At 39.3% G+C, this 16965-nt stretch overlaps 1 protein-coding gene across 3 annotated transcripts in view; it reads left to right on the top strand.

Moving 5' to 3' along the window:
* CAMSAP1 (calmodulin regulated spectrin associated protein 1) overlaps positions 1 to 13105 on the top strand; it is a 36365-nt gene extending 23260 nt beyond the window's left edge. For 2 of the 3 annotated variants that reach the window (XM_074160992.1, XM_074160993.1), the window contains 13 exons: positions 1770 to 1911; positions 2895 to 3034; positions 3138 to 3234; positions 3661 to 3838; positions 4637 to 4731; positions 5530 to 5614; positions 5982 to 8418; positions 9056 to 9192; positions 9281 to 9489; positions 9578 to 9680; positions 10047 to 10162; positions 10399 to 10517; positions 10905 to 13105. In XM_074160992.1, coding sequence (XP_074017093.1) covers positions 1770 to 1911; positions 2895 to 3034; positions 3138 to 3234; positions 3661 to 3838; positions 4637 to 4731; positions 5530 to 5614; positions 5982 to 8418; positions 9056 to 9192; positions 9281 to 9489; positions 9578 to 9680; positions 10047 to 10162; positions 10399 to 10517; positions 10905 to 11207 — 4161 coding nt within the window. In that variant the 3' untranslated portion in view covers positions 11208 to 13105. Of the gene's footprint in view, positions 1 to 347; positions 408 to 1769; positions 1912 to 2894; positions 3035 to 3137; positions 3235 to 3660; positions 3839 to 4636; positions 4732 to 5529; positions 5615 to 5981; positions 8419 to 9055; positions 9193 to 9280; positions 9490 to 9577; positions 9681 to 10046; positions 10163 to 10398; positions 10518 to 10904 lie in introns of all 3 variants that reach the window. The other variant, XM_074160994.1, reaches the window with a different exon arrangement.
* The last annotated feature ends 3860 nt before the right edge of the window (positions 13106 to 16965 follow it).

Below are 16965 nucleotides of genomic sequence, written 5' to 3' on the forward strand. Positions count from 1 at the left end.
GCTAAAACAAACAAGGAATTCTTACAGATTTTAGTTCTCGGGGTTGGCTGTAGTTGGCTTAAATTCCATTTGAGCCTATCGGAAAGGAAATATTTATATCTAATTTACATACAGGAGGAATTAAAGCTTAAAAAGAAATTTCTGAAGTTTGTCTTTAATGTGCTTAGTTTGACTAAGTGGATAAATGACGAACCTTTTAAGCTAACCAGTTCACCTTAGTGTCCATACTTATTTTACCAGACTTAATGGCCACATTTCCAGTGCATAATGGATGTTGCTAATGCATTTGATTTGTTTCTTGCTTGAATAATCACCATCGTGTATCTCACTATTTCTTTTTGTGTAAGCCTGATCTGATGCATGCCATATCGCACTGCATGCTGGAACCAGTGGAATATGCTCGTGTGGTACAGTATGATTCACATTCCATTACATATTTGTAGAGTGCTCCAGGCTGGGGAAAAAATAATTTACACCTGGTAAAAAGACAGGAAGAATAGTATTAGTGAGTAGACATAGCCTTTAGTTACTTGTCTTTGCCAGAGAAACTTAACATAGCATGTTTGACAAAAGAAATAAATGAAATGGGTTCTTATTACTCTATTGTAAATGATCTTTGTTCCATTGAACAGATTTTTTCTCAGCCTGTGCCATCCTAAATTGACATGTATGAGTGTGTCTGTGTGTGTGTGTGTGTAGAAAGCTTTCCCAGGTTGTCTTGGAAAGTGTATGATACTGTTGGTAAAATCCAGCTTTCCCTGTGATGGTTGAGTACGGTTTGTGCGTGTCAGGCCAGCGCATCAGTCGAGGTAGTTCGTTAGATGCTGAGTGGGAGCAATCCTCGAAAGTGTAAAAGGAATCTTTTTTTCCAACCGTGAACGGCGTTTCTGCTGGGCTCTGCACTGTATTGCTCTTTCGCTTGCCCGATGGCTTTGCTGCTCAAGCTTAGATACAGCTTCTAGCCCAGTGGCATGGGAGCGCTGTAGTAAATAGCCACACGAAAACTTCTCTTGCAAAGACTGCAAGAAGCAATGCCAAGGTTTGTTCTTCACTTGACTGGCTTCAGCTGCTCTTCAGCTCTGCTCCAGATTACCTGAGGGCTCGGGGGTGGTTTGACGTTGATCCATTGTGAAATCAAGGAGAGTTTTGCTGTTGATTTACAAGGCCTGCCTGCTCCTCTTGCTGACCGGTTTTGGAAAAGATCGTGGTTTTTAATTTTGCACACCATTAGTGTTGCTACTGGCTTGTCAGACGTACGATGTTCTGAATCTCTCTGAGAGAACTTTGCTATCTGTTGACATGATGGCAAGTCTGTGGATGTAGGTAACGTATGAGAAATCACTAGCTCATCCGAATTAATTTTTTTTTGCTGTGTTTTGTTTTGTTTTTCCCAAGCTTTAAGTGTTTTCATGTAGTTGTCTGTGTCTCTTTCTTTGGATCTGCTGCATTCGTGCACCTGTGTGGAAGGATTTTGACTTTAAATTGCTTGTAACAAGTTAAAATGTGTGAAAAAAGCTAGAAATTCAGCAGCACGGCTTGCTTCCACATCTGAGGGGAATGACTAAAAGGGAAGCACCCTAGTCTTCAGAATTGGCTTCCATTGAGAGAAAAGTTTAACCTTGTAAATTATTTTTGACTTGGAGCAGAATGCGACAAAGGATCCACCGTAAAGAGTTTTCAGTGCTTAACAAAAATTCCTTCTTTTTTTTTTTTTCTTTTTTTTTTTGCCTTTTTGCTAGCATCATATGAACATTGTTTTCTGTCGGTAGGTGCGTTACCGAAGAGACCATCTTTCAAGCAGGCAATTACCTTACTTCCCTCTGCTTGAAGATTTGATGAAGGATGGTAGCGATGGTGCTGCTCTTCTAGCTGTGATACACTATTATTGTCCAGAGCAAATGAAACTAGATGGTATGTAATCAAGATTTCTAAAAAAAAAAAAAAAAAAAAAAAATTTCTTCAGTCTTTGACAGTTGAACAGGAAATACATTAGCAAATAAAACTGCAACACATCTCGTAGGTAGTGTGCTCCAGCAAGTTAGAGACAGGTCACGTATGGAACCTGCATCAGTGTATTTAAAAAGTAACCTCTCTTTGATTTTGTTTTGTTACCTGCTGTATTTAGAAGGCTCTGCTCTGTATATTACGAGCTACAAAATAATCCTTTCTTTTATAGATCTAGATGATATCACTTTCTTTGTTCAGGTAGCTGAGCTTGGTTTCAATAGACCGTAAGAAAGGAATACGCATGCACTGCTCTTCGCTGATGATTCTCGTGTTCTGTAGAAGTACATAATTTGACATTTTACAATCTAGTTTTGAAAATAATTTCTCCCAGTCTTCAGCAATTGTCACTCTTCAGCATTGCAAACATGAGTTCTCTTTCCCAGAAAATGTTTTTCTTAATAATTCAATGTCCTTCTTGCATTTAACTTCTACAAATCAACGTTTTGTATTGGTTTTTAAATTCTCAGATATGTTGTACCTTGCAGAGCTCCTGAATGTTTTCAGAAGGAACCAGCACTGTGAATCCTAGGAGTAACCTTTTATTATTTGCAAATCAAGATGTCTGTTTTTAATTGCTTTTGTATTTTGTCGTCATGTGTGTTCTCTGTAGCCTGCTTACCTTTTCTGTTGCTGTGACAGGCAGAATCCTATATGGATTCTAAAATGAATGCAAAATTGATTGTCTTTTATCTGTGTTTTTCTCCCTTCTTTTCCCATCCCTCTGGTATTTGACAGGTAGAGAAATGTCACTGGTAGCCGATAAATATTAAATGATGGTGTATAAGCCGTCTGTGGAGTTCCTGTATGTAGCTTTTCTGTTAGTTGTGGATGGCAGGTTAATACATTGGAATAGTCTGGTAACTTGCTGGTCTTTCTCACCTTTCTAGATATTTGTTTGAAGGAGGTAACATCAATTGCAGACAGCCTCTATAATATTCAACTTTTGAGAGAATTCTCAAACGAATATCTAAACAAATGCTTTTACCTCACATTGGAGGACATGTTATATGCTCCTTTGGTTTTAAAGGTAAGAAACATAATGAAGGTTTTATTTTTAAAGAAAATGTGGATAATTCATAAGTGTTTTATTATTGAGGTGTGATTTTTCTTTTTTTTTTTTCCCATTTTAGCCTAACGTCATGGTATTCATTGCGGAACTCTTCTGGTGGTTTGAGAATGTCAAACCAGACTTCGTACAACCAAGAGATATTCAGGAAATAAAAGACGGTAAGTTTTTAACTCGTGATAAACGTTAGCATGTTATTTAAAAAATACTTGCATTACAAAGAAACTGTTGCACAGTGGTGTTTCCTTTGGAGTTTTCTTTCTACCCAAACTTTCTGCTTGCTGGGGATCTTTGAAAGCAGTAAAAATGGAAGGAAAGTTAGTCCTAGATCCACTTGAGTTCTAATTTTTTGAATGAGAGAGGTAATTTTTTCCCTAAACCCACTAATTATTTACTTGTAACTTTCTTTCTGTTAAAGTCATCATAAGATATGTATTTATAAATAAAGACTTAATACGTGAAGTTTCATCTTAGTGTTGTTTCAGAAGGTTTTCGTTCTAATGTCCCGCAATCTGAAAACTTCCAGTTCTGTTTCGTTACTTTAATGGCAAGTATAAGTTGTGCTGATGTTACAAATACCTGCCCAGTTAAAACAGTGTTGCAGCAGAAGAGCAGTCGCCCGCCTGTTCCTATTTCCAACGCAACGAAGCGCAGTTTCATGGCCAGCCCTGCTGGTACGAGCCCCGCGGACTTGCAGCCCTCGGCACAGACCGGCCCCGAAGCCTGTAGCAGGTACTACCTGCACCCTGAGGAGCCCGACTATCTGTAAGTCTCTTTTCATGTTGTTTAGACTAATCTTCAATTTATACTTCCATTTGAATAACCTAGGAACTTCTGCTGCTGAATGTTCTGATTTTGCTACAAGCCGGGTGAATTTGAGTTGTGTGCAGTCAGTCTCTAAAATATTCTCAAGTTCAAAGAAGGGCTTTGCACTGTTAGGTTTGATCTTTGTTTGGCAAATGCCAACAAGCCCCACCAGTAAATGTCACCGTGGCATGATAGAAGTTACTCTAACTTTTATTTTGAAATAAAAGTGAAAGGTGAAAACTGTCCAAGCAGCTCATCTTAATAGCCGTATTCTATAAACGGTGATGTGAAGACAAACTTAAGTAGGATCTAAAGTACAAGAAGGTTAATCATAGAATCATAGAATCATAGAATGGTTAGAGTTGGAAGGGACCTTAAAGATCATCGAGTTCCAACCCCCCTGCTGTGGGCAGGGACACTAATGACAAAGTTTTTCAGCAGACGCAGGTTTAACGGAAGCCAAAAAGTTATTTCAGCCTTTACTTTGTCTCTAATGTGCTATTTATATAATTTTAAATCTGCTGTATTTAGAAACTCAGTTTGATTTCAGGTAGTACATTTACTTTTGTGTTCTGTACATGTGAAAATCTTTTGTTCTCTTTAAATAACTTCTTTAACATTAAAATTAATGATATATTGTTGTGTTTTAAAGAGGATGGGCATAACTATTACCAGCGTTAACTTCAAAACGATATAATTTCTCTCGTTATAGAAACAAAACTCTTGTAGTAATTCATTTTTGCTTTTCTGAATTAGTGGCAAAGGAGGAAGTCCTGCCTTCAGCCCTTCCCATCCACTGCTCCCTTTGAGACAAAAGCAACAAAAATCTTTACAGGGAGAAGACAGCCCTGGTAAGTCTACCTTGAATTTGTGTTTCAGCTGGGAATGACCTCCAATGTCAATACAGTATTGAATAAAAATATAAGTTTATATGTGTGAATGATCTAAAATTGAATTAAACTGCAGTCAGCCAAGTGGTAAGCATGTTTAGTTTGAATACATCATCTTTATTTGCGTTAAAAGATTTCAAAGGTCTTTTAGAAAGTTACTGGATTTTTAAAAATCTTTTCTCTCAAAAAGGAGCGTGTTTCTCAGAATCTCGAGGGCAAGAAATTAAGGCTAATAATGTCAGTTCTGTGAAAAGAAAAAGCCACTTGTCAAATGATCATAAGACTAGCAAAAGTGCTGGGAAGCAAGATTGTCATCCAGAATGACAAACTCACTCTAGTACTTGACGTATTTTGCCTAAACGTTTTTTTTTAATTACTGAAAACCTAGGTTTTATGCTTACGCAGAGATGCTCAGAATTTCTTTTCCTTTATCAGCTAAGGTACCAACCCAACATTCCAACTGCTTAGGCTCTAACAACATGCAGTGAGGAATTTTTATTTTCTTTTTTTTTTCTTTTTTTAGTGTGGGGAAAGCAAATTGAACAGTTTCACAGTTGGAAATCTGAAAGTCAGATATTTATATGTGGTCACTTTCCATTATAATTTTCTCAGGCTTTGATTGTCTGTCTGTCTGTGGCAAATCTATTTTCTGCTGCCATCTCTTGGTGAAAGAGTTTATTATGTTTGCTGTCAAGTAAAGTGAAAGTGCAAGTTTCAAGACCACTTCTAAACCATTAACAATTTAAAAAAATATTTCAGGTCATCGACATCGTTCTAATTCTCTGACCCGTGTTGACGGGCAGCCACGAGGCTCAGTTCTTGCGTGGCCAGAGCGGAAACCCAGGTAACAGATGCTTTTATTACAGTATTGTTTAATGAAAGGACACTGGGACAATTTCATTGTGTTAATGTGGTACCACTTCTTTAGAACTAGACCAAGAGGCACTTAATTTGGGTTTTTCTTTAAGGTACTTTTTCAGAGATGATTATTTTAGGGTCACAGTTGAAAATACTTTAAATGTGATTTTCAGTAAGCACTGTTGAAAATGTAAATATCTGAAGTTACTATTTACTACTGCTGCTCACTTTTGGTACAGAATACATTTTTCAAATGGAGCAAAAATTTTAGCTGTCTTTGTCATGGTCCTTAGTTCAACAAATTGTAACTTTTTGTGCTTAAGGTGTCAGCAGACTGTTCTTACCTGTTCTAGGCCTCTGTCTCAGCCAACACCGTTTGCTCTTCATCATTCTGCCAGCAGTGACGTGGACCCTGGGTCTGGTGACAGCATTAGCCTGGCTAGATCAATCAGCAAAGACAGTCTTGCCTCAAATGTTGTTAATGTCACTCCGAAAAATCAGCCTCATCCTCCATCAATGAAAACTAATGGGAAGAGCTTGCTCAACAACGTTGAAATCGAGGATGAAGATGAAGAGCTTATTGCAATAATCAGATCTGAAGAAAGGCCAAACCGCGGTGATGTTGAATCGCAGAACGCATCTTCCAGGGTGCCCAGCATAGCTGCGGCTGCGTGGTCTCCAAAAACAAACAGCGAGACTTCAGAAAGCAAACCGGATAGTTTTTACTTGGAGCCTTTGATGCCTGCCGTTCTAAAACCAGCAAAGGAAAAACAGATCATCAATAAAGAGGATGAATGTGGGGAGGGGAAACAAAGGAGTTTTATAACGAAGAGATTAAATGAAGGACACATGCCTTTGATCCGCAAGAAAACAAATAGCAGTCATGGTGAGCATGACCTCAATAGGACTTTTACTCCAATTTCTAGTTCTGATTTCACTCCAGTTGCAGATGCCAGTACTGCAGATTCCATGGCACTGGCGGAGGCAAGTTTAGAAGCTTCCAGACCTTTGGTGAGTAGCAGTTTAGATCCTTCCACTCAGGAGCTATCCACTGGAGGATTTTTTCTTCATGCTGCTAAATCTGATGATGACATAGCAAGTAAAGTCAATGTGAGTTATGTGAAAAGTCTCAATTCGCATGTTCCAGATACTACATGGACTATGGTGAGACAGGACTCTGATTCAGATCTCTTAGATATAGAAGATGCTGAGCAGGATTTGGTGGTCATAGATGACCATCCTATAGTTACTAAATACATTGGCGAGGAAGAATCTGCAAAATTGCAAGAAGATATGAAGGTAAAAGAACACGAAGATAAGGATGATGCTAGCGGACGTTCCAGCCCGTGTTTGAGTACGATTTCTCAAGTCAGCAGTGTGTCAATGGCCAGTGGCAGCGTCCGAATGACCAATTTCGCAGAACGAAAGCTTCAGAGACTTAATAGCTACGAAACAAAGTCCAGTACAAGCAGTTCACAAAAGACCACACCAGATGGGTCAGAAAGCTGCCCAGCACCTCTGACCACATGGAAACAAAAGCGAGAGCAAAGCCCCAACAGTCAAAATAAAGATAACGTTAATCTTTTAGCTTCTGAATTGGTGCAGCTTCATATGCAGTTGGAAGAGAAACGAAGAGCGATAGAGGCTCAGAAGAAGAAGATGGAAGCCTTATCGGCAAGGCAGCGACTAAAATTGGGCAAGGCTGCTTTCTTGCATGTTGTTAAAAAAGGGAAATCTCCTGATGTTCCCCAACCACTTAAACCAGAACATTTTGCAAAAGAATATGCTCGGCACAACGGTGAAGATTTGGATGAAGTTTCCTTGGGTTCCAAATGTGAGGAGTTTCTTGTGAAAGAGGAGGAGAGAGAAGAAATGCTTAACGATTCTCCAGAAGTAGCAAAAGTAAAAATGCAAGAAAGCTTAGCTTTTGCTGAGCCACATAAAGCAAAAGACTCTGCTGCTATACATGACTTGGAAAAAAGTAAAATTATTTCTGTTGCCCTCCTAGAAGACAATGTTACTGAAGTGGATATAAATGAATGTGATCTTTCTATTGAAAAACTAAATGAAACAATTAGTACGCTTCAGCAGGCGATATTAAAGATTTCTCAGCAACAGGAGCTACTTATGAAATCTCCATCAGTGCCATCACCAGGAACCAGAAGTAACTCTCAGGACCAAAAGGTAAAACCATCAATTCATTTTGTTGAGCCCCTATCTCCAACTGGAATGAACAGTCTTCGTAAACCACCTCGATTTGGTCAAGGAAGGAGTTCTCGATCAGGAAGACCAGCTGATCTGAAAGTCCCTAAAGACAGACAACAAAATTCAACACGTGTTAAAACCCCAACGCAGAGCCTAGAAACCTTACCACACTTAAGACCGTTTCCGCCCAATAGCTTGTCAAAGACCCCAACAGAAATCGGCTCGGAAAACAGTCCTGATCATGGAAGTGTTTCTCAAGAAAAGTGTTTCTTTGATACCTATAGACTTCACGATGAGAGCAATCAACGGTCGCTTGTTCTCTCCACCTCCAAAGATGCAAATATTATTTCTGAAATGAGCAAAGAGGTGAATAACAGCTTCAAGGAACTGGGGTTGAATTCTTCTGATGGCTCAGGAAAAGAAAATGTCCCAGTGGATGAGCCACTGAGAAGCAAGGCTAATCTCATTGAAGTGGACTTGTCTGACTTAAAAGCTCCGGACGAAGGAGAACTTGAAAACCAGGATAGCTCTACAGATATAATTAGTGAAGGTGATCAGAAGTCTGGTGTGGGCTTTTTCTTCAAGGTAATTGTATTACTTTTGTATATTTGGTTATTATTACACATTTGCCCAGTATTAGAACTTTTTTTTTTTCCACTTCATCCTTCAATCTTCTGGTGGAAAGCAGTACATTCTGGTTGCAATATTAGGATTTTAACAAACTGCATTGGAAAAGAATTGCTTGTGGAGAAAAAACTTTTTGACGTATGAAATCCCGGCCCTTGCTGACTTTACTGGGAGCCAGGATTTGTATAGTATGATCAATACTGACTCAAACTCCAAATCCTTACCGTTATGCTGGGTTATTTATGCTGCCCACCCTACCCCACACCTTAGTTGCATTGTGCTTTGCAGTTCTAGAAGGTTTTGTGCTGGTTAGACATATTTAAAAAAAGTTAGAGTAAGATGAGACCCTTTTTTCTGTTTTTCTCCTCACAGACTGAAGGAAACAGTAAAACCGTCTCTTAAATGATTCTTGAGCAGCAAAAAGTTCAATATAGTTCTAATTTACACTCAGCAATTCTAAAAATTTAAAGATTTCCAAGAGTAATAGCTTATGTTTTCCTAAAGTCTTCCTGGAATCCTCAGCAATCTTGTGATGTCCAGCTTAATATATTGGCTTTTATTCGTTTAAAACTCTCTGTCTCTCTGAATTTTGCAGGATGAACAGAAAGCAGAAGATGAGCTCGCGAAAAAACGTGCAGCGTTCCTTTTAAAACAGCAGCGCAAAGCTGAGGAGGCACGGATTCGGAAACAGCAGTTGGAAGCTGAAGTTGAACAGAAAAGAGACGAAGCTCGGTAATAACGTGGAAAATAATGCTTCTTTTTATCTTTAAGATGAGGAAAAATATTATACGTGGAATATAATGTTGTGTCTCCTTTTCAGTCGCAAAGCTGAGGAGGACCGAATACGGAAAGAAGAAGAGAAGGCTCGAAGAGAACTTATCAAGCAAGAATATCTAAGGAAAAAACAGCAGCAGATTTTGGAGGAGCAAGGGCTTGGAAAGCCCAAATCGAAGCCCAAAAAACCCAGGCCAAAGTCGGTCCATCGCGAAGAATCTTACAGTGATTCAGGCACAAAGTGTTCTTCCACACGTAAGAATTCTGATTTGTTTGCTCTCTCAGCGAGTCTACAAATCTGCTCTAACAAAGCGTGTTTCACATTTTCTCTTTTATTTTGTAGCGGATAATTTGAGCAGTGCTCAGTCCGGCTCCAGTCTGTCTTTGGCCTCAGCAGCAACAACTGAACCCGAAAGCGTACACTCTGGTGGCACGCCATCCCAGAGGTAGAGATAAGCTTACTTTTAATTCGTTTATTTTTTTATTGCTCTGTTATGAAATAGTGTTGGCATTCAGTATTGTTTGCTTCAGTTCACTGGCATAGAGGCGCAGTAGTAATTAGTGAATTCATCTTCTGTTTTATGTGGCTACCGGCTCAGATGTTCTGTACAAACTCGCAGTTTTGTTTTGTTTTCTCCCAGAGGAATAATAGAATTTTGCTTTGATAATTTATCAGAGAAAATCTGACTGTTCTGGGGAAGGAAAAGGTCAACAGCCTGTTCCATTCAGGGCCAGTGACTGGTGAATTTAAGGTTGGAGGGGAAAAACCAAAATCTTGGCATATATTGATTTTATTTTTTTTTCCCCAACAGAGTTGAATCAATGGAGTCCTTACCAATACTGAGCAGAAATCCCAGCAGAAACACAGAGAGAGATTGGGAGAACGCTTCAACAGCATCTTCTATTGCTTCAGTGGCAGAATACACAGGTGACTCTTCTGGTTTAGTTTGGGCATTGGTTCTGAAGAGCAGGTCATAAAAAGCTGTGATATATTTAATGTTATTTTTCAGAAGTTGTCAGGTGCATTTTGTTCTGTTTAATATCTCTAAAAGTAAGTTATTGTAGAAAAGTAGCTGAGGGGTTTTTTTTTTCACTTTGATGAACGAAAATCTTAATGTTTATAAATGTAGGGCAAATAATTTTTACTTTTTTGTTTTTCCTTAGGTCCGAAATTATTTAAGGAACCCAGCAGCAAATCAAACAAACACATTATTCACAACGCTATATCTCATTGCTGTCTTGCGGGAAAAGTGAACGAACCACATAAGAATTCGATATTAGAGGTAAACATTAAAATACAAGAAATACAAGATTATTAATGCACTCACAATAAAATGTATCTGTAATCCTCATTTCATAATTCCACCGGTGCAGTGTAGTGAATGCTGTTGCCTAAAATGTACCTGTATTGAGAGTCCTTTATTTCTCAGACTGTGTGGACTTGGGGAAAACATGATCCTTTAATTAGAATTAAACTCACAAGTTTATGGAAGGACTGAGTTAAACTCATATGTTTATAGAAGAACTGAAAATCACAGTTACTCATCTAGTGTTTCAAAAAGCTGTAAACACCTATTTAGCTCTATGTGAAAGCTTAAAGCTTGGCATAAAATGAGATTTTTCACTGTGAACCATCTACAGATACGTTTGTTTCTTTGTTTTTAATGCAGGAACTAGAAAAATGTGATGCCAACCACTACATCATTTTGTTCCGGGATGCTGGCTGCCAGTTCAGAGCACTTTATTGCTACTATCCCGACACTGAAGAAATCTACAAGCTGACTGGAACGGGGCCAAAGAGCATCACCAAGAAAATGATTGACAAACTTTATAAGTACAGTTCGGACAGAAAACAGTTTAACGTGATTCCAGCCAAAACCATGTCTGTCAGCGTGGATGCTCTCACTATTCACAACCACTTGTGGCAAGCCAAGCGACCCGCAGTGCCAAAGAAGACTCAGACTCGCAAATGACACTGAGCTCTTGGGGAGAAGATTGCTGGGATTTGCATCGAAAGAAGACATGTTTACCGTTTTCCTCCAGTTTGGTATGAGATGTGCAGAACCATAAACATTTTTTAAGAAGCTTCTAAACAGAAACCGTGGATGCAAGTTATTAAGAATGAAGGAACGGTGCCAGTGTTTTTTTTATGGATAATAAATCTGCTGTTACACCCAATGCTAACTACTGTGGCTTTCAACTGATGAGGGACTCTGCATGTAGCAAGATCTTTAACAAGTGGATTTCCTTTTACTTGAAGCTTTTCATCGGTACAAATTGGGAATAATTCAGTTCTGTTTCCTCTCTGCCTCATTCCTTCCTTTTTCCTGTCATTCTTAAAAGTTGGCAAGCTCTGAACTTCAGTAGAAGGATTGAACAGATCTTGGGTGAAGTGTTTTGGGTTTGGTTTGGTTTTTTAAACAGTCTTTAGGGAAATCTTCCTTTCAGACTTTTTTGAGGAACTGTTTAGTACATCGAATTATTGTACTGTATCTACTGCCAACATTAAGTCCAGCTCTCAGATTTTTGAAAAAAGCCCCAACTTGTGCTGCTCAGAACAGCGATTACTTGCAGTATCTGTTTAGGATAAGCATTGCAAGGATTGCAAAAGCCAGTCTTTTTTTAAAAAAAAAAACAAACAAAAAAACAAACCAGAATTGTTCGCAAATGTAAAGATTTCTGGAATACAATCATGAAGAGGCATACAGGTGCTACTAGCTGGAATGTGCCTGGCTGAAACTTAAGGCGAGCGGAATGGAGCACAGTTATTACTGATTTCAGTTTCAGGTAGTGTCCTAAAGATTTGTTTGCTTTAAGAAAGATGGATTCTGGTAGGTATAGAACATTTCCACTCTGAGCACGCTACTCCTGTACGATGGTGCACTTAATGATCACAAATTTTAATGTTTTTATTACATCATGAAATGTAATTCTACTTTCTTTGTCCTGTCTTTATTCTGAATGAGCAGCATGCTCTAAAATGAAGAGTGTGTTATGTTTTTTATTTTGGGTGATATATTAATATATATTGATTTGTTTTTCTCATTTAAAAGCAATTTTTAAACAGAGACGTTTGCATTTGTTTCAAAAGCCCAAGTAAGTCGAATGGCTTGGATTTCTTTTCATGTTGAAATATTAAATCTTGAGTTATGACCTTAAAAGTCTTTGTGTTTCAGCAGATTAAATTTTTGTCTGTGGTAACAGGGTATATTTACAGTTCAGTTCCTTTTTTTTTTTTTTTTTAACTATTCCCATTTCTCGTTTTTGGCCCCGGTTAGACTTCCGAGTAGGTTTCTGTAGCTATTGCCTAATTTAATCTGCTAACGAGCGCCTGCTCCATCCGGTCTGACACTACTACCTGAGGGTCACGTAGGCTTATACCTTTGGTTTGCACATGTTTACTTTTATTTGAAGTGTTACTTGAATACGTGTCTCTTAAGTGCAAAAGGCACTACACCACCCTGGAGATGAACTGAGCTCTAACAGGACAGTGTAATTATTAAACTTAGAGAATAATGCAAGTTACAGAGAGTTATGTACATAAGGGGAAAATAGGGTACGGAATAAAGTACTAGCTAGATAGAGCCAAGTGAAGGTCTTCCATTGCGGTCTCTCCATTTTTTTCCCCTTCCAGTACTCCGTGACTAGGCTGCTGCAACTTTGTAAATTATGTTAGATAGTTCGCTGCTTGTAAATAATTAAAAGGCTTTATGGTTTCTAAAGTGCTAAGTATTAAACACCGTCATGAGTGTAACTTTTGTTACCATGCTTTTCATGCTTGTGCTTTATTTCTCACTGTTTGATATTATATACCATATTTATTTTATGAAACACTGAAATTTAATAAAAATCATTAACTGATTTCCTTTTTATTTCATGTGTACTTTTGTTGTTGTTGTGACACTTCATCCCCTCAAAGAACTAATACGCTTTAAAGATGTGCTATTCTGTGTTTAGTTGTGCTCTTGGAAAGCCTCATCTGTAGGGAGCTGTAATAACTCCGTGACAAGAGCTTTGTTCTAACCCTGATTGCTTTGTGCAAGATTTGGAGCAAAAGGCTTTCAGAAAATCGGAAAAGAATTTAACAGTCTCTTTGAGGATTTATTTCGTCCGTCTTCAGACTCTTGAATCTGGCTGGAGGGTTTCTTTGGTCTGTGTGGTCAGTCAGCGACAGGATTTTGGAAGCACCAAGAGAATTTCCTTTGTTGGGCTCTTCAATATTAGCTTGTTTGTGATCTGTAAGGACAAGCTGCCTCTAGAATTTAGGAATAGGCTGGTTGTTTAAGCTTCCTAATGAATCCACGTTGGTTGCACAGAAGTGAAATGTACATTCTCAAAACTATAGACTTCTCCAATGCAGAAATAATTCTCCGTGACTGGACAGTAAATTTTTCAAAGAAGATAGTCCTTGTTTGTAGAGAAAAATAAACAAATCAGCGTTTTGTATTTTTCTGTGTTTCATTCAGGCTGAGATATCACTGCCCGTAGAAAGGAATGGACTAAAAGAAGGTGATGGCACCTTCGGTGTCCTCCTGGATCTCATTGTTCTAGATCAGGTCCTTACTGTTCCTGCTGCAACGTGGGTTCCTTTACTGCTGGAAACAGTAGGAGGTGACATCCCTAGGGAGAGGGAGAGGAGGCCAGGAGTTCTTCATCCATTCTTGGGAATCATCATTCTTGGGAGCAGGTAGTCCCAAGTCCCAAGATGAGGATCACAGAGGAAGTTGAGGAGTAAGCCGTTTTCTAAGAGATCAAATTCTCTGAAAAACTAATAGTCTCGAGTTTTAGTTCAAAAAACCATTGATCTCAAATACCTTGGCAAGGAATATGGTGTATTAATTGAGTTCAGAAAAGTGGGAAGAGAAGCTTGTCTGTAAAGAACATAACAATTGAGTGTGCAGAGGAATGTAGGAAAACTCTAGACGTGTGTAGGTAAATGCAGGCAGTGCCGGTAGGACGTGAGTGCAGATCTGTGTTAGCATTGGGTTTGGGGTTAAGTTTATTGAATCCTGAATACATAGGATTTTTAACTGTGGTTTTAGTGACGTGGTGCTTAATGCTTCACTTCCAATGACTGAAAATCTTTATGTGTAGGAATAGTTAGGTGATCCGATAATGGTCATGGAAGAGTGGTGCCAACATCTTATTGCTGATGTCACTTCTAAAAACCACTGCTTAAAATAGGAATTTTTGTTCTTTCCACACCACCTGAGAGTACTGTGTGAATCCCCTACAGCTGGAATGCGTGGAAGGTTATGGGTTATGTCAGTAGTGGTGCTGTGGAATATGTCTGGGTGCCTCCTGTAGATGAGCTTCAGGTCTACACATTATTTCTATTTAAGCTGTTTGTTTAGTTTGCTTTTCCCTGGGATTAATTGGAGCCGGGGTTGTTCCCTCCTCGCTATGTAAAGGCAAGCAGACCTGGCTTTGGCCAACAAAAACCATCACAAAGGCTCTCCTTGTGCTTCCTGGGAGCTCAGGCAGAAGGAGAGAGCAGGAGCTTTAGGTACAGCCGCAGTGTCAGCTTCTCCTACCGACTGGAGAAGGGAAATAAACTCTAATGGCTGTCTAAAAACAAGGGATTATTTTTTTTTTTTTTTTTACCCCCACTGAATTTTCTGAAGAAGCGCCTAAGCTTTTGTAGTGCTCCCACTGAGCTTGCTCTGAGCTGGAGAACTAGTTTCCCATGAGAGAATTATGAAAGTAGATCTGTCTCTGACCTCTCTCGATTTCTTGCTAGTTTCTTACACGTAATAAATACCAGAATGTACATCTTTAAAGTGCTTTTAAACGCAATTTCTTTTCCTCAAACTTTCATGCCCCGGTCTGTTGTGTATTTACACGTGCTGTTTGCGTTTGTAGTTAATGTGTCTTTGTCTCATTTTCATCATCCTCTCCGGTAGAGTATGAGTCCAAGCAAAAATAAGCTGAGTTTGGAAAATACTCACTGACTTTGAAAACCTTAATACAGTTGAACGCGACGTGCTGAGCGGCTAGACCGCTTGAGTGCGCAGAAAAAATAATCTGAATTTTCTCCCCACTGGAGTAGAGAGTAAAGAGCTTTGAAACTGGTGATCTCTGGGGGGGGTTTCACTTACTGCAGCCAAGGGTTTGGGGCTATAGTATAAAGGAGGAGTAACATGAATGAGTTCTCAGGACTTGAATTTTCCATTCCTTTTGCTTTTTGCCCCACAAGCCTTCAGAACTGATCGCTAGAGGCAGCGTCAGGACGCTCAAAACCCCTTCACTTTATTGGGTTTTTGTTGTTTTGGGTTTGTGTGGGTTTTTTTTTTTTTTTTTTTCCTAAATCCAGCAACAAATAAGATGGGTCACCTTCTCTCTGAGCTGCCGGTCCTCGGAGCCTGGTGTTCCCTGTGACAGCGGGATCCCACCTGGGGGCTTTCTGCAGTCCTGCATTAGTGTAGCCGGTCTTTATGGCTGGGTATTAAGCTATTGTCCGTGCTCTGCCTGTCCAATTAAATAGCTTTCAGTTAATTAGGATTTTAAATTTAATTCGTGGCAGTTGAGCACGGTGTGGGTGGCGGAGGATGGCAGTCTCGCGGGACACTCACAGGACACCGATCCGGAAAGGGACCTGCGAAGATGATTTTTGAGAGATTGATTTTGTACCAGTTTTTAGTGCTACGTCACCTGCACAGAACGGGAGAAATCTGGGAGTTATTTTGTGGGGGAGATGTTCCGTGTGCGCTTCGGATCAGCGAAAACTTTTATATCAGATTCTTCAGGATGGTTTGAAATTGAGGTATTCACGTGGTCGGCTTGAGTATATTTTTTAGATGCCTACGTCTTTCAACACATTAAAGCTGGAAAAAAAAAAAAGGAATTCTTGTCCTCATTTACATGGATCAGATGTTCTGTTATTTAATTATATATATGAAGATATTAAAAGTGGGAGAAAAAGTTTACTTCTTCTCACCTCTAACTTTTTATTTTGATGTTCCATGTATATTTATGATACACTTACAATTGCAACGGACGACAAATCCCATCGTGGTTTTAGCTTTAACACGTCGTTGCAGCAACCGAGGAACCAAGAGATCCTCCATCCATCGTGAGCGCTCCCCACGGAAGGGCGGGTTTAATCCCCCTCTGGCACGCGCTTCAGAAACTCGGAGTAGAAACCAGTGAATCGTGACTTGTTTTTTTGACAAAAGGCTCTGCCGGGCGTCGTCGTAGCCCTTGATCTCGCACAAATTGTCAGGAGAAAAATACCAGAATTACAGGAGGAACTTGCGCATCGTGAAATGTAAGTATATTTCCCACACTGCATTTAAAATTTTGCAATTAACCGGAGATGACCATTCGGACAATGCACTCCTATTATCACATTAGAAACGAAAAATATTCAGGTTGGTTTTTTTTTTTTTTTTAAATTTATTTTGGATACATTATCAATATAAAATTATCTAAGCAAAATATCTCCCTCGTGGTTGTGAGCTCTCTGTTTTGCAGGTGTGTTAGGGCTTATTTTGCCTGTAGGGGTTTTGGAGACGTCGAGGTTCCCATGTGCATCGTTAGTGCCTCGTGGCATTTGAAGTCATTCCTGGTAACGTCGCTGTGTTTAGTCCTGAGCGTTAAAGATGGTGATATATTCTAGACACCGTGTTACAGCTCCGCTTCCGTACGAAGCGCATTGCCCAGGATAATATTGAAGAGGAAGAGGAGGATGTGACTGAGCTTATGCTGTAAAAAAAACATAGAAAAAAGGCC

The sequence above is a fragment of the Numenius arquata genome, chromosome 19 (genome assembly GCF_964106895.1).
Source record: "Numenius arquata chromosome 19, bNumArq3.hap1.1, whole genome shotgun sequence".
Lineage (NCBI taxonomy): Eukaryota > Metazoa > Chordata > Aves > Charadriiformes > Scolopacidae > Numenius > Numenius arquata.